The sequence below is a fragment of the Mustelus asterias genome, chromosome 3 (assembly GCF_964213995.1).
Source record: "Mustelus asterias chromosome 3, sMusAst1.hap1.1, whole genome shotgun sequence".
NCBI classification, from domain to species: Eukaryota; Metazoa; Chordata; class Chondrichthyes; order Carcharhiniformes; family Triakidae; genus Mustelus; species Mustelus asterias.
This window is the reverse complement of record NC_135803.1, coordinates 16,153,725-16,175,671: the sequence shown is the minus strand read 5'-3', so window position 1 is coordinate 16,175,671 and position 21,947 is coordinate 16,153,725. Positions and strand designations below refer to the sequence as shown.

The following is a 21,947-nucleotide window of genomic DNA, read 5'->3' as shown; positions in this document are numbered from 1 at the left end:
TTCAGTCTGGGATAGTGTGTTAAAGTTCTGATAGTTCCATTGTTAGTTAATAAAAGCCTTCTTTTACCGAAGCTTTGTGCCTCGTGTCCAATTGATGCACATCAATTACCCTTATCAATCCTGCTTGTTACTCCCTCATAAAATAGTAAGATACGATCCTCCCCAAACAAAACTATGCTGACGATCCCTGATGAAAATGTGCCTTTCCAAGTGATAATAATGATCACAAAACCACTGGATTGTTGTAAAAACCCATCTGCTTCATTGATGTCTTTCAGGGAAAGATATCTGCCATTCTTACCTGGCCTGGCTGAAATGTGACTCCAGATCCATAGCAATTGTAACTGTCCTCTGAAACGGCCTAGAAAGCTAATCAATTGTATCAAACTGCTTCATAAAAATACACAGGGCGTGTGTATGTACACCACATAAACTGCAGCGGTTCAAGAAGGCAGCTCACCACCACCTTCTCAGGGGTAATTAGGGAAGGGCAATAAATGCCGGCCTAGACATTGATGCTCACATTTCAAATCTCCACCGATGCTGTCAGACATGTTGATATTTTCCAGCATTTTCTGTTTTTGTTTCAGATTCCATCATCTTTTATCAGCATGGCCAATGATGGTCTGCACAATACTTTATCCAATTCTATTACGGCCAAAGAATGCCCCAACATTTGGCAACATCAAAGGTAGAGAACTTTGTCTGAAGCCTTGTGTGTTCACCAAATGCAGACATTGATTCATTAGCTTCCCACAACAGTTAATTGGAATTTTAAATTATAATTTTTAACTCAAAAGTTTGATTCCCTCTACCCCCACCCCATTGCAGGGTTAAATAATCCTGCGAAACGCCTTTCAAACTTTAGCGGCAGAATGGGGAAGCCAGAGAGATAAAACTAAAGAATGTTTTTGAAATGTTGACTGGTTCACCTGTGGATAGAACACGCATTGAGCAGCTATGCTGGTTCACTGCAGGTTTATTGGAAGAGATCTCGCCAAACCTGAGTGCAATGCTGGACAAGTGGTGAATCATTAACAGGACAAGATAGTTGTCATGGTGAATGAGGACTTTCTGAGTCCCCCCACCTCCACGTAAACCAGGGGCAATATCTAACCTGAGGTAATGTCACAATATCTGATCTGGGGGCGGTGTGTATAAAGTCAGCAGGGATTCATTGACTGTCTCACTGTCACTGACGCTGCATCGAGGGGGAAGTAGCGGATTTCCCCTCTATTTTTGTTCATCAAAACCCTTCAGTTTCAGAGTGGAATTGAGAGAGGCGCTGTGAGCGAACCACAACCAGTCGCTACCATGTGCTATGGAAAATGTGCCAGGTGCCTTGGCATCACCCTCATCCCTCTGGCCCTTACCTGCATTATTCTGAACACTCTACTGTTCTTTCCCAATGGAGTAACGGGATACAATACCCCAGAGAAGCTGGCAGACACCGTCTGGTGTTTCGGCGGGATTTTAGGATCTGGATTACTGGTAACTCACCTTTTGTCAAAGTTATCTATTTTCTTTGTTTGCGAAAGGCGCGGGGTAGGGTTTGTTATTTTCGAAGACCAACTCTTCAAATAAAATTGTCTCCACAACCTTATAGGTGATTTTGTTTGGCACAAGTTGTGTAACACACATTTTAACATGACTCCACGCGATATTGGTGTCCTAACTCTTCATGTGATTCGATCTGAGTTTAACTGTAAAATCTCTCAAATAGGGACATAGGTCACAGAATTATTACGGTGCAGAGGGGAAGCCATTTGGCCCATTGGCCCAGCTCTCCAAGTGAGCATCATGGCTTAGTGCCATCCCCCTGTCTTTTCCCAGTACACCTGCACAGATGGATGGCACGGTGGCACAGTGGTTAACACTGCTGCCTCAGAGCGCCAGGGACCTGGGTTTGATTCCCAGCTTGTCTGTGAGGAGTCTGCATGTTCTCCTCATGTCTGCGTGGGTTTCCTCCGGTTTCTTCCCACAGTCTGAAAGATGTGCTTGTTACATGCATTGGTCATGCTAAATTCTCCCTCAGTGTACCCGAACAGGCGCCGGAATGTGGCGACTGGGGGATTTTCACAGTAAATTCATTGCGGTGTTAATGTAAGCCTACTTGTGTCACTAAGAAAGAAAGAAAGAAATATTTAAATAATCATCTAATGTCCTCTTGGATGCCTCGATTGAACTTTTGAAGTTTTGGTACAAGGTGATTCAAGCTTTCCTGTGTGTTGTTTTAACAGAAGCTGTGACCTATTACCACACTCACCTATATTAGCTCATTGTATCACCTCAGTTAAAGTCACCAACTAAGACATCTTCTACAATGAATGCTGTATTGTAATGTTGTTTTTATGTTTGCACATGTACAATTTCAGACTCATCCTCCTCCATTCACTGTCATTCCCTGTTATCAAACATTATTTAACTGCACAGATATTTTCTTTGGCCGATCTAATATTTACCTTTGTTGAAATGAGGGCAGATGGTGTTCCCAATTCTGGTGTTTATGGGAATGGAAAATAACGATTGCTGCGGCTGTTGTGGAAACGAGAGCTGCGGGAAACGATTCGCGGTAAGTATTGCAAAGATCTCTTGGACTTCCCATAGCTTTGCTGATTTTTATTTTCAATGTCTTCCCCCCCACTCCATGATTTTGACCAATGTTGAACCCTACCCAAGAGTAATAGAACAAAGAACAAAGAGAACAAAGAACAATACAGCACAGGAACAGGCCCTTCGGCCCTCCAAGCCCGTGCCGCTCCCTGGTCCAAACTAGACCATTCTTTTGTATCCCTCCATTCCCACTCCGTTCATATGGCTATCTAGATAAGTCTTAAACGTTCCCAGTGTCCCCGCCTCCACCACCCTGCCTGGCAGCGCATTCCAGGCCCCCACCACCCTCTGTGTAGAATATGTCCTTCTGATATCTGTGTTAATGCAGGAAGACTTGCTCTGTGAGGAAGCGGGAAGGGTAAAATGGGTGAGAATATGCAGGAACCTCACCGCACTATTACAAGCAGATTTGAAATGAGGGTCAGTCTGAAACTTGGACCTGAATCATTTCATTCGAGGTGAAGATTTGTTCTGTTTCTTGTCACCAACATAGAAATTTCTAGAAGAACCTGGTCCATTTAGTTCGCCTTCTACCATGCTTGCAGCTGAATGATACAGTGATAACAAAGTTGTTCATTAATAATACCTGTCAATAACAGTTCAGAGAAGGTTCACTGGACTCAGTATAGGGAGGCACAATGGTACAATGGTTAGCACTGCTGCCTCACAGTGCCTGGGTTCGATTCCAGCCTTGGGAAACTGTCTGTGTGGAGTTTGCACGTCCTCCTCGTGTCTGCGTGGGTTTCCTCTGGGTGCTCCTGTTTCCTCCCACAGTCCAAAGATACACAGTTTAGGTGGATTGGCCATGCTAAATTGTCCCTTGGTGTCTAAAAATGTGTAGGTTCGGGGGAATAGCAGGGTAAATATGAGGGGTTATGGGGTTGGGTCTGGGTAAGATGCTCTGTCAGAGAGTCTGCACAGATTCAATGGGCCAAATGGCCTGCTTCTGCACTGTGGAGATTCTATGATCCCTGAGATGAGGGGCTTACCTAATGAAGAGGGTATTCCCACTTGTGGGACAGTACTAGAACCAGGGGCACGCTGTTTAAGAATATGTGATCCAGTGTTTATGGCGGAGATGAGGAGAATTTTGTTTCCCTTCAATGGGTGGTTATTCTGTGGAATTCTCTTCCCCAGAGGGTCATTGAATTTATTCAAGGCAAAGATTTGTGATAGATGAGGAAGTCAAAGGTTTCTCCTAAATTCTATGTGTCCGTCAATCTCGAAGAATTAATCTTCAAATGACCCAGAAATGACTCCAGGAAATTCCCCAATGCCGTGGAACTTTGGGCATCACAGATCTAAAATAACGTGTTCCTTCCTCGCATTCTACACTTACAATAACTTAATTCAAATAGATCCCCAGATCCACAGTCCAAAGATGTGCGGGTTAGGTTGATTGGCCAGGTTAAAAATTGCCCCTTAGAGTCCTGGGATGCGTAGGTTAGAGGGATTAGTGGGTAAATATGTGGGGGTAGGACCTGGGTGGGATTGTGGTCGGTGCAGACTCGATGGGCCGAATGGCCTCCTTCTGCACTGTAGGGTTTCTATGATTCTATGATTCAGTATTTTCAGATGGAAATCTATCTAATTTGCACTTCTTTAAATCATGTGAACAAATTTCACAACCTCCCTCGGGAACCTGCTGTATAGATTGACCACTTGTCCACTGAAACATCGTTTCAGCAGAGCGAGGAATACCCTTTGCTTCAAGCACAGGCCATGTCATCTTCCTACTCGATTAAATCCTTCCCATTTTTTTCCCCAATCCTCTCCTGATTTCCGTGACTGTGACTGGGATTAGGATACATTTTCAGAAGCACCACCCAGTATCTTGTCCAACCAGCCATTCTGGTGTGAATCTGAATATAGTCAAGTATTGTCAGGAAATTTGACCATGGAAACCATTGCTGTTCGAGGCTGATTTTTCCCTTCCTAACCCAGGGATACTGAGATCCTTTCTACTCACCCACTGAGGCCAATGAAAGCAGCACAGGCCCGGAACCACATCTCAATTCTTCCGGCTTATATCCTTCGGTGCTGCATCCTGAGGTGCATTTATTCAATTATTGATCGCTGGAGCTTTTTGTCGCTTCTGAAGTCAGAGCATTCTGGACCCATGAATAACTCTTTCAAAGAGCTGGCATGTACATAATGGGCCAAATGGCTTCTGTCTGTGCTGTAAGATTCCATGATTCCATTGAGAACTGAGAGATGTGCACATCCAACCCACCCCTCTTTCTCCGTGAGAGTTATTGGCGAAGGTTTTCAACGTGCTGCTCAGGTATAGAACTGGAGTTGCAGAACACCTGCCCTTCAGAGAATCCACACGCTTTTCATTCCCATTTAAAATCAATGTTCATGATCCCAGATTTAGTGCTCTTTATACTGGGATTTGCAGAGCAAATGCTCACCCCCTGTTCTCCCACCCCTGATATTCTGTTATCGATTTTATTGGGCGTTAAGTCCAGGTTCTCAATGTGGACTCCCAGTACTTAAAGGTCTCTGCACTACACCCCAGTCCTAACATCATAATGGCGGTGGCCTAGTGGTATTATCACTAGACTATTAATCTAGAAGCTTAGTAAATGTTCTGGAGACCTGGGTTCGAATCCCGCCACGACAGATGGTGGAGTTTGAATTCAATAAAAAAATATCTGGAATTAAGAATCTACAGATGACCATGAAACCATTGTTGGAAAAACCCATCTGGTTCACTAATGTTCTTTAGGGAAGGAAATCTGCCAGAGTGTGGCGACTAGGGGATTTTCACAGTAACTTAATTGGGGTGTTTATGTAAACCTACTTGTGATACTAATAAACAACATTAAACTTATTTTAAAAGTCAGCTTCATTTAAAAGATATAAATCTGAAGTAATAAAATATGGTTTATTCCTAAATGGACCGTGTTTGTCTATTTTGTTGGTGAAGGAACTCTGGAATGGAGTATTATGGAGAGATCACATTTTGTCTTAAGATTTATTACCATCGTCATATTTTAATTAAATTGCATTCTGTCTTTGCTCAGAATTTCTCCTCTATAATCTTTGCCGGGATAGGCGTGGCAGGAGCTACCTACAGTTTCATCATTTCGGCAGTGGCTCTCAATCATGGTCCAAAATGTGTCACAAGCAGCAATAACAACTACACCTACCCCTTTGCTGATGGGTAAGGAACATCACTCACTCAGACTGCCTCGCGATTGCCATTGTTGTATCGGTTCATTGAAATTCTAATCCCTCCGACACTCCCTGTTATTGACACTTGTCCAATGATGCTGTAATGTGAACTATTACATAGACATGGTGCTAGCTTTTGAACTGCAGTTGTGGGCCGCGATTCTACCATCGCGACCCGCAACTTTTCTGGCGGCCCGGGGTGGGAGATTCGCATCGCCGGCCTTGTTCCGGGATTTGCGCATGCGCTGGGAATGCACGCGCATCTCCCAGAGTCGGCGAACAGTCGCCAATCAGACCACGCTGGAAACAGGCGGGAAGGCAGGTAAGTTATTTGAATCTGTTTTTAATATGTTTTAAATGTAGTTTGAATGTACTTATCGGGTCCCGATAGAATCTCCCACCCCACCAGGAGTACTTCATTCCGGGGGGGTTCAGACTAGCTCCCCATGTTCGAGGAACTGGCGGGAGACCCTGCCGGAATGAAGGGGGGGGGCAATTGGGGGCCACCCAGGGGATTGGGCAGCAGGGCGGTGATGCCCTCTGGGCATGGGCACCCTGGCAGTGCGAGCCTGTGCCCCCAGCACAGGCTGGCACCCGGGGGGAGGTCTGATCCTGGGTAGCCAGTTGGGGAGGGGGGGTTCTGCCAGGGTGAGTGGGTGGGGGGATCGCCACTGCTGGGGGGGGGGCTGGACATCGGGACACTCCGGGGCGGGGCGGGAGCTCAGGGCTGGCCCGGGAATTGTCATGGGGGCCGCGATCGGGCCATGGATGGGCTGGAGGGGCAGCACTGTGGGGGTCCTGGGCTGGCCAGCAATCGAGCTGGCCTGCAAACGGGGAGACTGGCAGATTGAGGCCACTGCGCATGCGCAGAATTCCAGAACTGTCAGACTCCGGCACGAATAGGCCCCGCCCCCCTGGGTGTTTAGTGAGATTCACGATTGGGACCTCTGCAGTGCACAGAGTGCGGAGATTCGGGTGAGAAGCTGAAATGACAAAACAGTCGGGATCTGGAACAGTCTTCCCGCCAATTCAGCACTTTTGAGAAAATCGCGGCCGTAATCTCATTTCAGTCACTTTTTTAATTCAATTATCCAGCATGTGTGACAGTTTATTTAATTTCTTAGGGTGGCACGGTGGTTAGCACTGCTGCCTCACAGCGCCAAGGACCCGGGTTTGATTCCCGGCTTGGGTCGCTGTCTGTGTGGAGTTTGCACATTCTCCCCGTGTCCGTGTGGGTTTCCTCCGGGTGCTCCAGTTTCCTCCCACAGTCTGAAATACTTGCTGGTTAGTGTGCATTGGCCACGCTAAATTCTCCCTCAGTGTACCCGAACAGGCACCAGAGTGTGGCGACCAGGGGATTTTCACAGTAACTTCATTGTACTGTTAATGTAAGTCTACTAGTGACACTAATAATAAATAATGATAAAGCTTAAATTATTGTGCACGTGACAATTTCAAGCTGCTTCAGTGATTTTAATGCTACTTCATTCATACAGATGTGTGTCAAATCTCGTGTGCAAATATTTTATTGAGATCTTCATTGAGGATGCAGTTTCAGTTGCATTGTCCCAATCTTACCGCTAGATTTTCATGGAGTTATACCTCTAAAAATGTTGGCCAGAATCCGGGTGCAGAAGTCCCATCCCCATTTCTTGCAGATCCCATTTTTCCTGGCAAGGGAAAGGGAGTGGGGGAGTGAATCACGCAGGTGGAAAACCCAAACTCAGAAGGGTCATTGGAACCCAGCTAAGTTCAAGTACACCCAATTTTGGCTCTGCCAAAGGCCTTAAGTCGCAGTTTGGGAATCAGAAATTTATGAAGGAGGCATAAGTACTCATGAGGGATGGATAATGCCTGCTTAAATGTCATGATCTGAAGTTATTTAAATCCTCAGCCCTTTAAAAAGTAAGAAATCAGGCTTCATAGACACCCGCTGCTATAGTGCATTGATTGACTGGCCATATGGTGTAGTTTAGAAAAACAATAGCCACCTGTTCCTGCTGTTTCAATAGATTTAATTGTTGACATTTCCCAAGGGCTATTATTAGTGTTGATGCCATTATGAATGCTTGGCTGAGTTTCACAAGCTCAAAATCTATTTATCTCAGCAGGGACGCTGAGTTCACAATTTTATTGACAGTTTGAAGAGTCTATTAAATGATTAGCTGCCTTTGATTTGGTTAGTGCATAGAAATGTGTTTGGTTTTACAATAAATTGACCACTGGAGGCAATTTAAAGTCTTTGAACGTATTTCATGAATTAGGCTTTCTTAGTTTTAAGTGCGCATGAGTGAAAGCTTTCTCAGATTGTAAAAAAGTATTTTTCATCTCCACATGGCTCCTGAAGTCTGCTCATTACGGGTACTGGGTGAGTGGCCATGAAGGTGGCAGGGGGAACATGAAAGTGTGTGGGGTGAGTGGGGAGGTGAGGGCTGGAGAGCCTAACAGCCTTTTATAACACGGCATTGTCCCCCCATTATTCCAAAATATAATGAATTGTCACAGATATAGAATTCAAACCCAGACAGACCAGTGATGCAATACGCTTTAGGATACATACTCCAGGCAGTGTTACAAAGTTCAGCAACATTCAAATACAGTGGTCCAGATCGTTCAATCTCCAGGATGCAATATCCGGGAGGTACCCCTGGAAAATGTGCAGGGGGATCCCAACACAAGGATTGCATGAGAACAGATTGGGAAATTTAAACTTCCAATGGACAATTACCCTGCACCTGGAACCCTCCAAAGTGAATATTAAAATCAAAGATGGGCGGCAGTGCTAACCATTGTGCCACCATGCCACCCTAAGAAATTAAATAAATTGTCATTGGGTGGTTCCAACTCCTTTGGCAGGATAGTTACCCGGGAAAGATTGCAAGGATTAAAAACATTTCTAACTCCTGGGTAACTAGAGTACTGACCCCTCTTGCTCCTTTCCCCTTCACTGGACCCCCTGTTACTCTCTCAACCCCACAAGAACCCAACTACACTCAACCCTGACTGCCATCCAGCCTCCACTGCCACCCACAGACTACCCCCACACGCGGACTACCACACCCGTCCCCTCACTTACAGCTCCCATCCCCAACAATCACCCAGAGCCACCACCTACCCCCTCAACTACTGCCCTCACACCCTGACAACTCTCCCAACCACCCCAACTACCCTCCCAACTATTACTTGACCCCCTCGACTACTTCCCCCATAGCCCGAATACCGATTAATCCCCCAGCCCATCTACCTTTTTGACCACCTGACTAACCCCACCCCCTTAACACCTCCACTCTCTTGATTACCAGCAAACCCCCACACCCTGGCTACCACCCCAACCACCCAACAACCTTCCCCACTCCCAACTCCTCCACCCCCCCCCCCCAGTTCGGCTACCCCCCACACCCCTGACTAGCCCCCACTCTCCGACTATCCTCCTATTCGTCCTTGATCAAGCAAACACCCGCCATTCCTCAAGCCCCTCACCGACCCAATCTCCTGACCACCCCGACTCACCAGCTGACCTCCTCAACCCCTGACCCTCCTCCACGCATTGGATTCCTGACACCCACCTGACCACCCCGACCCCCGACGACCCGAACCCACCCCTCTCCTCTGACCCACCTGACCCACTTACCTTGCGCACTTACCTTCTCTCCTGTCAAAGTGGCTGGGACCTTGAAACTCACTGCTATCCGGCAGCTTGTGCTGCAAAAAAAGGGCCATGGCTTCATTCACTCCAAGGCTGCTGCACTGCACATTATCCACCAGGCCCGGGGTCGGAAGTCCGGGTGAGAAGTGTGCAGCTCCAAACTAAGGCAATTAAAAAATCCTCGGGCAGTATTTAATTCACTGCAAAGATTGAAATAATAACTGGTAGAGTTGGCACATGACATAAGTCTGATAAGATGGCTGTAAAGATTGATGACCTCTTCCCGTCTGTTCAATGGTGCCATCTGGGAGTAATTACACTCGCATAATCTAAAAGGAGACAGCCAGGTGACACTGAATCTATAACAAACTGCCTCAGACAATCCAGAAATACTAGGCCTCCTCCCATATCCTGTTCAGACTTTTCCGGAAAATTCCATTTTCTCCCTTTGTATTTTCGTTCAATTTGGTCTTATGATGAGGTGCCTTTCCCTGACTGACTTAGAGAGTTCAATCAGTCTGAGGTTCTTTCCAATTGCAATTCAGCCCTGTCTTGCGTTTTTTATGTCTTGGTAAAGAAAACAGTATTAAGGACACAGGATCAATGTTCAACGGGCGCAATAGGGGAATGTTTTCACAGGCTTTCCCCTATCTCCCCTCATAACTTCTGCTGAAAACCTGTGGAAACATCAGAAAAGCAAGGCTAACAACTGGGTTTCCCATCATAGATTCACAGAACCCTACAAGTGCAGAAGGAGGCCATTTGGCCCATCAGGTCTGCACTGACTCTCTGGCAAAGCATCCCAACCAGGCCCTATCCCCACAGCCCCACATATTTACCCTGCCAATCCCCCCCAACCTACATATCCCTGACACTAAGGATAAATTTAGCATGGCCAATCCACCTAACCTACACATCTTTGGACTGTGGGAGGAAACCGGAGCACCCGGAGGAAACCCACGCAGACAAAGGGAGAACGTGCAAACTCCACACAGACAGTGACCCAAGCTGGGAACTGAACCCAGGTCCCTGGCGCTGTGAGGCAGCAGTGCTAACCACTGTGCCACCGTGCTGCAGAACCTCAGGAGAAACCAGGAAATTCAACTCCAAAAGCAGAGTATTGTTATGTTCTTGAGGGAGACCCGTAACTTTTAAAAAGAAATCCAAGTTCTCGGTTATTAACTGAATGAATAATGCCACAAGATTTAAACAAGAACCTTTCCTGTCCAAGAGTTAAACTAAGCAAGTGCTACTAACTTAACAGAATGGGCGCAATTTTATTGTTTTTTGACTAAGTGTCGGCTCAGGCAGGAGGACTGAGGTGCTGTCCATTGGCTGCACTTTTAGCACTTCCTGCCATCTTTTTTGACACTTCAGGAAAAGAAAATCTAGAAGGCGGGTCCCACAATGTCGCACTGGTGAGGCAGATTCTGGATATGGCCATCCCACCAGCAACCCCAACTCTTGACAGATTTGGGACACCCTTCTTAAAGGACACCCCAATGTCAGAAGGATTAAAAATAAATTGAGGGAGCTCCCACAACCACAGAATTCCCCTCACATGGAATCATCCGCACCACCCTCCCCCACCACAAGGACACTCCCCCCCACACACCCACACCACCACAGATTCCTCTCACACCACAGAATTCCCCTCACACCACCACGGAATCCTCTACCCCTCCCCCCCACAACAAGGACGCTCCCCCCACACCCCCCCCACCCCGCCCCCCCCTCCCCCCCACCACCACTCCCACCCCCACCTCCACAGACATGGAACTCCTTGGCACCTCCCCAACGGACCCCTCTCCGGCAGTGCCAAGACACTGCCCGGGCATGATCCTCTCTCCCCTGGGTGTTGAACTTACTTGTGAGTACTGTCGGGTTCAGTTTGCCAGTTTCCCACTTTTAAACCCCTATTGTAGCCCCCAGCGATGTGACGGTGGGGACGGGGCGGGGCGGGGTGGAATCTTTCCTACATGAGGGAATATTACAACAGGGAGGCATGAACATAGTATTAACATGTATTCAAAATGGGTTCTCGTTGTTGCACAGAAGTGGAGTACCACAGGGATCAGTGCTTGGTCCTCTGCTCTTTGTGATTTTTATTAATGATTTAGAGGAGGGGGCTGAAGGGTGGATCAGTAAATTTGCTGATGACACCAAGATTGGTGGAGTAGTGGATGAGGTGGAGGGCTGTTGTAGGCTGCAAAGAGACATAGATAGGATGCGAAGCTGGGCTGAAAAATGGCAAATGGAGTTTAACCCTGATAAATGTGAGGTGATTCATTTTGGTAGGACAAATTTAAATGTGGATTACAGGGTCAAAGGTAGGGTTCTGAAGACTGTGGAGGAACAGAGAGATCTTGGGGTCCGTATCCACAGATCTCTAAAGGTTGCCACTCAAGTGGATAGAGCTGTTAAGAAGGCCTATAGTGTGTTAGCTTTTATTAACAGGGGGTTGGAGTTTAAGAGCCGTGGGGTTATGCTGCAACTGTACAGGACCTTGGTGAGACCACATTTGGAATATTGTGTGCAGTTCTGGTCACCTCACTATAGGAAGGATGTGGAAGCGCTGGAAAGAGTGCAGAGGAGATTTACCAGGATGCTGCCTGGTTTGGAGGATGGGTCTTATGAGGAAAGGTTGAGGGAGCTAGGGCTGTTCTCTGGAGCGGAGGAGGCTGAGGGGAGACTTAATAGAAGTTTATAAAATGATGAAGGGGATAGATAGAGTGAACGTTCAAAGAATATTTCCTCGGGTGGATGGAGCTATTACAAGGGGGCATAACTATAGGGTTCGTGGTGGGAGATACAGGAAGGATATCAGAGGTAGGTTCTTTACGCAGAGAGTGGTTGGGGTGTGGAATGGACTGCCTGCAGTGATAGTGGAGTCAGACACTTTAGGAACATTTAAGCGGTTATTGGATAGGCACATGGAGCACACCAGGATGATAGGGAGTGGGATAGCTTGATCTTGGTTTCAGATAAAGCTCGGCACAACATCGTGGGCCAAAGGGCCTGTTCTGTGCTGTACTGTTCTATGTTCTATGTTCTATGAACCCCGTTAGTCACTGGTGGAGGTTATCAAGTGGCAAAATCCCACTGGCTATTTTGTGACTACCAATTCATTCTCTGTTCCCTCTACCAATCCCACCTACCTGAAATAGGGGCAGAAAATCCCCCCTTATACTTCAAAAACACTTATGCTTTCAAGTCCGAAAATCTCAACTGACCACTTCTAGTTCTATTTTAAAATCGACACAAGCGTTCTATTCTTTACAAGATATTGAGGGTTCCTTCACTTCTCCTGTGACCAAACTAAGGTGTGCCACAGCCCTCAGGAATTCATTTTGATTCTCCTCAGTGCTCCTGCTATTCTCTGAGATTTCTTAGGGCCTTTCCACTAGCATCTGTCCAGGCAACCCTCCAACATCTCCTCAAGCACCCCACATGGAGACCTCATTTCAAGTACGGACCACACAGCTTTCTTGTCCTGTGATTCCAAAATCAGATAACATCTTTTGTTTCTGATAGTCTTTTGCATTCTGATTTACAGTTCCTGACAGATCTCTCTCTCTCTCTGCGTGTCTCAGAGGGGCTTCCAGGCATCAACTGATTCCTTCTGTGGGAAAGTACAGGTTAAACCCAAACCCTCAAAAATATTCCTCCATGCAATCTATGCCCATGGTAACGTGGCACCCATGTGATTTAACTGATTACCTTTATCTTTCAAAACATCTCCTTGATTCTGGGAAATCACATTCTAAACTTGAATCCCTTAAGAAGACGACTGTGGACATTTCATCTCCACCGTACTCCAAAAGTGTTGTTTAATGTTTTCCCACTTCCTACTCTGACCTTATTCGATAAACACAGTAAGAAGTTTAACAACACCAGGTTAAAGTCCAACAGGTTTATTTGGTAGCAAAAGCCACACAAAAGCCACCTTGTGTGGCTTTTGCTACCAAATAAACCTGTTGGACTTTAACCTGGTGTTGTTAAACTTCTTACTGTGTTTACCCCAGTCCAACGCCGGCATCTCCACATCATGACTGCCTTATTCAATAAACACAGACTATCTTTTGAATGGAAACTTATTTTATTTAGTCACTCATGAGATGTGGACGTCGCTGGCTAGGCCAGCATTTATTGTCCACCCCTAATCCCCCTTGAGAAGGTGGTGGTGATAAGCCGTTTTCTTGAACCGCTGCAGTCCATGTGTAGTAGGTACATCCACAGTGCTGTTAGGAAGAGCACTCCAGGATTTTGACCTCGTGACGGTGAAGGAACGCTGATATATTTCCAAGTCAGGATGGTGTAAGGCTTGGAGGAGAACTTGGGTGGTGTTCCCATGCATCTGCTGCCTTTATCCTTCGAGGTGGTAATGACTGCAGACTGCTTTAGATCCTTTTTATCAGCTCCTCACGAGAGATTTTCATTCATCTTGCATTTAAAAATTCAATCCCCAAACTAAAAATGATGCTCCTCAAACATTTTAATTATGAAATTAGACATTTTCACTCCAGTATAGAAAATAAGATAACATGTTGATCAGTATAGTTTTAAAGAAAGGGAGGCACCTGGGCGTTTATATGTTCACAAATCTCTTAAGACATCAGGACAAGGTGTTAAAATATTCACTTTATATATAGAATCATAGAATACAAAGGAAAGTAAGCTATGCTAACCCTTCATAAATCAATGGTTAGGTCACAGCTGGAGCATTGTGTCCATCACTGGGCTCCACACTTACAGGAAGAATGTCAAGGCTGTGGAGAAAGTGCAGGGAAGGCGTGTTAGATAGCACCAGGGATGAGGGAGAGACTGGAGAAGCTGGGATTGTTCCCCTTGGAGCAGAAAATTGAGGGGAGATTTAATAGAGTTGTCCGTATAATATGAAGGGTTTCAATGAAGTAGATCATGAAAATCTCCTCCTTTTCCTGGAGGATTGGTAACCAGAGGAAATAGATTTAAGAAAATAAATGTGGGAATCTGAAGTCAAAAGCGATCTTGGTGTGTTTGTCCACAGATCTCTGAAAGCGGAAGGGCATGTTAGTAGGGTGGTGAAAAGGGCATATGGGACACTTGCCTCTATCAATCGAGACAGAGATTACAAAAGCAGGGAAGTCATGTTGGAGTTGTATAGAACTTTGGTGAGGCCACAGCTGGAGTACTGTGTGTAGTTCTGGTCGCCACATTATCAGAAGGATGTGATTGCATTAGAGTGGGTGCAGAGGAGAGTCACCAGGATGCTGCCTGGGACGGAACATTTAAGTTATGAAGAGAGAACAAAGAACAAAGAAAATTACAGCACAGGAACAAGCCCTTAGGCCCTCCAAGCCTGCACCGACCATGCTGCCCGACTTAACTAAAACCCCCTACGCTTCCGGGGACCATATCCCTCTATTCCCATCTCATTCATGTACTTGTCAAGACTCCCCTTAAAAGTCACTACCGTATCCACTTCCACTACCTCCCCCGGCAACGAGTTCCAGGCACCCACCACTCTCTGTGTAAAACATCTGCCTCGTACATCTCTTTTAAAACTTGCCCCTCGCACCTTAAACCTATGCCACCTAGTAATTGACTCTTCCACCCTGGGAAAAAGCTCCTGACTATCCACTCTGTCCATGCCTCTCATAATCTTGTAGACTTCTATCAGGTTTCCCCTCAACCTCCATCGCTCCAGTGAGAACAAACCAAGTTTCTCCGTCCTCTCCTCGTAGCTAATGCCCTCCATACCAGGCAACATCCTGGTAGATCTTTTCTGTACCCTCTCCAAAGCCTCCACATCCTTCTGGTAGTGTGGCGACCAGAATTGAACACTATATTCCAAGTGCGGCCTAACTAAGGTTCTATAAAGCTGCAACATGACTTGCCAATTTTTAAACTCAATACCCTGGCCGATGAAGGCAAGCATGCCGCATGCCTTCTTGACTACCTTCTCCACCTGCATTGCTACTTTCAGTGACCTGTACCTGGACACCCAGATCCCTTTGCCTATCAATACTCCTAAAGGTTCTGCCATTTACTGTATATTTCCTATCTGTATTAGACCTTCCAAAATGCATTACCTCATATTTGTCCAGATTAAACTCCAAGAGGTTCGATAGGCTTGTATTGTTTTCGTTGGAGCAGAGAAGACTGAGGGGCAACCTGATCGGGGTGTACAAGATTATGAGAGACATGGACAGAGTGGATAAGGAGCAGCTGTCCCCCTGAATGGAAGGGTCAGTCACGAAGGGATATAAGTTCAAGGTGAAGGGCAGAAGGTTTAGGGGGAATATGAGGAAGACTCTTTTTACCCAGAGGGTGGTGATGGTCTGGAATGCGCTGCCTGGGAGGGTGATGTAGACAGGTTGTCTCACATCCTTTAAAAAGTATCTGGATGTCCAGTTGGCACGTCATAACATTCAGAGCTATGGGCCAAGTGCTGGTAAATGAGATTCGGTGGAGGTTCAGGTTTCTCGCGTGTCAGTGCAGATTCAGTGGGCTGAAGGGTCTCTCCTGCAATGTATGATTCCGTGATTCAAAGCAGAAAATGCAGGAGATACTCAACAGGCCGGACAGCCTTTGTAGAGAGAGAAACTAAATTAATGGTTCAGATCAATGACCTCTTATCGAGATGCTATTGCCATTGTTCTGAGTTTTGTAAGCAGGGGCTGGTTGAGTATGGTCAGTACTTTGTCTGTTGCAAACAGCTGAAGGAGTGTGATGTTTGATATGTTGGTGTCTCAAACATTGGAGTGGGAGGTAAAGATAGCTATTTTTTGCTGCCGCTGTGCAGTAGTAATGCAAGTGGTACTCTAACAGGATGGTGCAATCAAGCTAAGAAAGAGGCCCGGCTTACCACATGTTAAGGGGTTTTTCGACGAGATGGCCCTTAAACTCAGAAAACCAATGTCACAGTATAAAGGTAAAACTTCATTAAAAAACCAGTGATCAATGGGAGAAGTTACCTTGATGGTCACAGATACAGAATACCCGGACCCCTCGCACACGTTCTGAAGTTATCAGTTAAAAACAGAGCGGTTATACATTTTCTTTATCAAATTCTCTGCCTTTCATTGGTTTAAAATTAATTTCATTTGGTGTACACACATTAGTACAAATCTCTGTCAAGTACCTCAGCCAACCGCACTGTACCTGCCAGCATGATGGTATTTCATTCGTCCATAAAACCCGGACATCAACTCCCTTCTTGGCTAAAGTTACTTTCCTGTTGTCTGGGTTACAGTAGACACTACCGTGGGGGTCAAAGTGGAGGTTCCCACTGGCTCACTGCCAAGCTGAATAGACATGTGCTCCTGTGTCAAGGGTCATGTCTACTCTGTGTCTGGGCAGTGACTGAATCTATTCATTATGTTTTAAAATATTTATCCTCGTAAGAATCTTCCAGATATGAGTTCTGCTAGCTAATGAGTTCCCAGGCCTTTGACTCTCAACTATTTACCTTTCCCAACATGCCTTTCGGTAACTTGCCTTGGCCAAAGTGAACAATCGCAATAAAATACTTAAAATACATTTTAAAATATCAGCTTATGTGTTTTAACATCATAGTTACTTGTTTCATTCTCTGACTGCAATCAGGTGTGTATGCTATCTCCTTGTTTTAAGAATCATTAACTCTTTTCTGTTAGTTAACATTAAAGTTTATTAAAGTTAAAGTTTACTTATTAGTCACAAGTAAGGCTTACATTAACACTGCAATGAAGTTACTGTGAAAATCCTCTAGTCGCCACACTCCGGCGCCTTTTCGGGTCAATGCACCGTAACCAGCATGTCTTTCAGACAGTGGGAGGAAACTGGAGCACCCGGAGGAAACCCACGCAGACATGGGGAGAACATGCCGATTCCGCGCAGACAGTGACCCAAGCCAGTGATCAAACCCGGGTCCCTAGCGCTGTAGACAGTGCTGCTCTGTCAGTCTCTCATGCATACTGTCTAAAAACTGAGAGAAAGCGTAAAATAATCACTTTCACAAATAAATGAGTATTGTGGTATATGAATTTCAGTGCCGGTATGATACCAGGTATGTGTGCCAAATTGGTGGATCATATCAAACAGCATGGCCCTTGGGCTGTTCCCACAAATCAGAACCCTCTTCTCATGTGGAATAAATTTTTGTTCCCTTTGAGTCTGATACTCTTGTGATTCTATCCTGATGAGTGCAAGATGAAAAACTTTGACAGCTTCTCTCTTTTTTCAGCAATACTCAAGTCCTATACTGCCAAACCATCATTCATTACTTACTTACCTCCCTCCATTGTTGCTGCTTGAACTCCTGAGTGTTTGCCAGCATTTTTGTAAATTGGCAAAAGAACAAAAGTTTGGGATTGGAGAGGTATGGGCGCAGGGGAGATGGGAGACTACTTTTCTTTGGAGAAAGTTGCTGAACCATTGGCTAAAAGGGAAGAGGGGTCAATAGTAACTTTTTAAAGGATATTGAATCTACAGTTGAAAGGGGGATAATTGCAGTGAAGCAAAATTGATTGGTTAACTCCTTCAAAGCAACTAGATAAGCTGAATGAGCTACTTCTGTGATGCCCAGATCTATAAGGACGGCACGGTGGCACAGTGGTTAGCACTGCTGCCTCACAGCACCAGGGACCCGGATTCAATTCCCAGCTTGGGTAACTGTCCGTGTAGAATCTGCACATTCTCCCCGTGTCTGCATGGGTTTCCTCCCACAGTCCGAAAGACGTGCTGGTTAGGGTGCATTGCAATGCTAAATTCTCCCTCAGTGTACCCGAACAGGCGCCAGAGTGTGGAGACTTGGGGATTTTCGCTGTAACTTCATTGCAGTGTTAATGTAAGCCTACTTGTGACACTAATAAATAAACTTTAATTGAGTTTGTTAACCTGTTTTCACTTTGTGTTTTGTCTCTTTCCTTTGGCAGTGATTACCTGAGTAATCACAGCATGTGGGATAACTGCATAGAGCCCCCCAGAATAGTCACCTGGCACGTCACGTTGTTCTCCCTCCTATTGGTGACAAGTGGGGTTCAGCTCATTCTTTGTGGAATCCAGGTTGTTAACGGGCTCATTGGGTTTATCTGTGGAGAGTGCAGCTGCTGTTCGTGCTGTGGTTCAGGTAACCTACCTCATTACTTTATATTATCATATTCCTACCAGTCTTTATTTTTCCAAACCCAATTTATAGATAGTCGTAAAATAGGATTAAACAGCTAAAGCAAATAGCTAGGCCTGGCAAGCCACTGAATATATATGTGTGCTTAAGAGGCAAAGATATTAAAATAAACCCTTATCTGCAGGGAGGATTCCACCTGGTTATCAACCAGAATGCAATCGGACTCTGCGCTGACTAGTGGCGGATGGGTTAACACTTATTAACACATTCCCATGTCCACCTTTGCGGGAGAGAGTTTAACCCACTTGAAATTAAAAGGTTTCTTTTTATTCTTTCATGGAATTTGAGCACCATTCTCAAGGCCAGCATTTGTTGCCCATCCCTCAAACTGAGTAGATGGCTAGGCCATTTCAGAGGGCAGTTAAGGCCCAGCCATACTACTGCGGGTCTGAAGTCACCCGTAGGCCAGACAAGGTCCTCGAGGGTCATTAGTGCACCAGACGAGCCTGGTAAGAAGTCTTTCAACACCAGGTTAAAGTCCAACAGGTTTATTTGGAATCACAAACTTTCAGAGCATTGCTCCTTCATCAGGTCACTCACAACACTTTAACCTGGTGTTGTGAGACTTCTTACTGTGCCCACCCCAGTCCAACGTCGGCATCTCCACATCATGAACCAGATGAGGTCTTTACAACCATCGATAATAGTTGCCATGGTCACCGTTGTTGAGACTCGCTTGACATTCTAAATGAATTAAATAAATTTAAATTCCACCAGCTGCTGTGGTGGGGTTGGAGCCTGGGCCTACCTTCCCACTGCGCCACCATCTGCCCGCAAAGTTAATGCCATCGTTAAAAGAATGAGGCAGTTCAGGCAAGCAAGTGAGCGTGTTCATGACTGATATCACAGTCTCCAATCTGTAACAATTTCGAGTTTAGGACAATTGATGGTGAAACAAGACGCACAAACCTGGACGGGATTGGCACATTGCCTATGGTACAGGGCACTGGTTTAGGCTTCATGCTTTGATGCAGTTTAGTTAATTCCTAAGCATTCATGTGGGTGCAGGTTGGGTAGCCTATCCATGGTTCATGCATTCATGAACCACCATTTGAACATTCCCTCGCTCCCAAAAGAAGTCTGGGATGAGAGGAGAAAGATTTAAAAGGGACCTGAGGGGCAACTTTTTCACACAGAGGGTGGTGCGTGTATGGAATGAGCTGCCAGAGGAGGTGGTCGAGGCGGTTACAAGTACAACATTTGAAAGATATTTGGACAGGTACATGGATGGGCAAGGTTTAGAGGGATAGGGGTGAGTCCCGTGGCAGGCAGGGCAGGAAAATTCCGCCCGTTCTGTCATATCCCCACTTCACTTCCACTCACACGCCTTTCCCAGCGGGTGAATCCAGTTATCCAAAATGTCCCTGCCCAAAAGTTGCAGACGTGTACAACTTAAAATCAAATACGGCCTCTAAATTTCCTTCTGCTCCAAATGGACATGGAGACTAAGGGGTAGAGGTTTGTCTCAGGCAGCAGGGTAGAGTGGGCATAGTCACACCAACCTCCCCCATTTAGAAACGGGCCCGACGCACAGACAAGTAAACTGAAATCGATGGAGCCGAGAGCTGAACAGGGATCTGATTGGACGCCGAGTATTCTGGGCCAGCGGGCAATGGGAATTTTCATTGGTCTGGCTTTCTGTTAGGCCCCAGTATTCAGCATTGAGAATTCAGCACAGAGAGCTGGGGGTGGTGGTGTCCTCCAAGCAAGAAAATGGCTGATGCCCATGGCCTCCAAGTCCTCATTGTCTGGAGATGCATTCCCCCCCCCCCCCCCCTCCCAGCCCACCCAATCTTATAGATCGCACTAATATCCTTTAGGGAGGGAAATCTGCCATCCTTACCTGGCCTGGCCTACATGTGACTCCAGAGCCACAGCAATGTGGTTGACTCTCAACTGACCTCCAAGGGCAACTAGGGATGGGCGATAAATGCTGGCCAGCCAGCGACACCCATGTCCCAGAAATGAATTAAAAGAATTACCACGGATATCAATAAACCGCTTTGTTTTGAAGATGTACCTTTCATTCCTCCATGTCTCTCTCTCTCTTTAGCCTAACAAGGTAAAGTGGATTGCTCAACATCTGTGCAAAGTGACCGTTAACTGAGACTAAGCAACTGAGGAATCTTTCTTTGTGACTCTCTTTGCCACACGGACTTGCAATAATTTCGAAGGGAAACGGGCATGGATTTAATTGTGTTCCCTGAAGGTATCGACAGAGCCCTGATTATGGAAGCAAGGCTATCAGATTCACGTGGGCAATGGTTTTAAGAGAGGCATTCACCTGTTTAGTTTGTAACTAGTTTTCAAATGGAGAAACTTCACACAATGTTGTGCTAACACTCGTTTCACTATGTTGATTTCACTTTTGCTCGAGAGATTGCCTGGCTAGCAAAAAATGTTATGTATGTGTAAAAAACATGTGTGTAAAATGTAATTCTTCCACAAGTGTATAGCTCTGGAATTAACTCTTCCAACCCACCACCTAAGATGCAGAATAGGCTCAGAGTGTGGTCCGACCTGTATAGAATGATCACAGAATCCCTAGAGTATAGAAAGAGGCCATTCAGCCCATCGAGTCTGTACCGACCAAATCCCACCCAGACCCTATTCCCGTAACCACACACATTGACCCTGCTAATTCCCCTGAAGCTCGGGTCAATTTAGCACGGCCAATCAACCCAACCCGCCCAACTTTGGACTGTGGGAGGAAACCAGAGCACCCGGAGGAAATCCACACAGACACGGGGAGAATGTACAAACTCCACACAGACAGTGACCCGAGGCTGGAATTGAACCCGGGTCCCTGGTTCTGTGAGGCAGCAGTGCTAACCACTGTGCCACCGTGCTGCCTAGATTGTTCCCAGATTATTCATTTTCGTTGATTTAAATGGATGGAGGCTCAGGTGGGTTATGTAACAGGTGAGCTGATCTGATCAGCAAGGCCAGTTTAATACCTGGGGGAGTGAGTTGGAAAACCTCCAGCCAAAGCTAACTATTTCTCTCCAAATGGTACAGATTTCAATTTCTGCCTGAACACCCGCGCTATCTTAAAGATGGTGGGGAAGATCAGTCACAGTGATTATTAGATTGATAGAAGCTGTGTGGTGGCTACTGTGTTAGGAGGTGAACTTCAGGATAAGAAAGCTGTATGAAGACCAGAACCGTAGAATGCTGGAACCGCTCAACAAGTCAGGCAGCATCAGCAGAGACAGCAGATGACATAACATCTTAGACATTGGAGTCTTCACCAGGGGCCCGTACATGGAGATTCAAGGACTCAAGGAATGGGACTAGGAGTAGAAAACATGGCCTGTCGAGCCTGCTCCGCCATTCAATACAATTCTGTCTGATCTT

The 21,947-nt window shown here is 46.0% G+C and overlaps 2 protein-coding genes across 2 annotated transcripts in view; one reads left to right on the top strand and one right to left on the bottom strand.

Moving 5' to 3' along the window:
• LOC144487309 (glutathione hydrolase-like YwrD proenzyme) overlaps window positions 1–1,545 on the bottom strand; it is a 101,764-nt gene extending 100,219 nt beyond the window's left edge. Inside the window, exon 1 of the mRNA XM_078205398.1 lies at window positions 1,501–1,545. The gene's annotated coding sequence lies outside the window, so the exon portion shown is untranslated. The remainder of the gene's footprint in view (window positions 1–1,500) is intronic.
• tm4sf4 (transmembrane 4 L six family member 4) lies at window positions 1,168–20,841 on the top strand. Its single transcript, XM_078205456.1, has 5 exons — window positions 1,168–1,491; window positions 2,483–2,572; window positions 5,643–5,782; window positions 18,340–18,533; window positions 20,644–20,841. Exons 1-5 carry the CDS (start codon window positions 1,315–1,317, stop codon window positions 20,646–20,648), a joined length of 606 nt encoding a protein of 201 aa, XP_078061582.1. The 5' UTR covers window positions 1,168–1,314; the 3' UTR covers window positions 20,649–20,841.
• The last annotated feature ends 1,106 nt before the right edge of the window (window positions 20,842–21,947 follow it).

Coding starts and splice junctions, on each gene's coding strand:
- tm4sf4 (XM_078205456.1), top strand. CDS start 1,315: ATGTGCTATGGAAAATGTGCCAGGTGCCTTGGCATCACCCTCATCCCT. Junction 1,492..2,482: donor TTTTAGGATCTGGATTACTG/GTAACTCACCTT, acceptor AAATGAGGGCAG/ATGGTGTTCCCAATTCTGGT. Junction 5,783..18,339: donor ACCTACCCCTTTGCTGATGG/GTAAGGAACATC, acceptor TTCCTTTGGCAG/TGATTACCTGAGTAATCACA.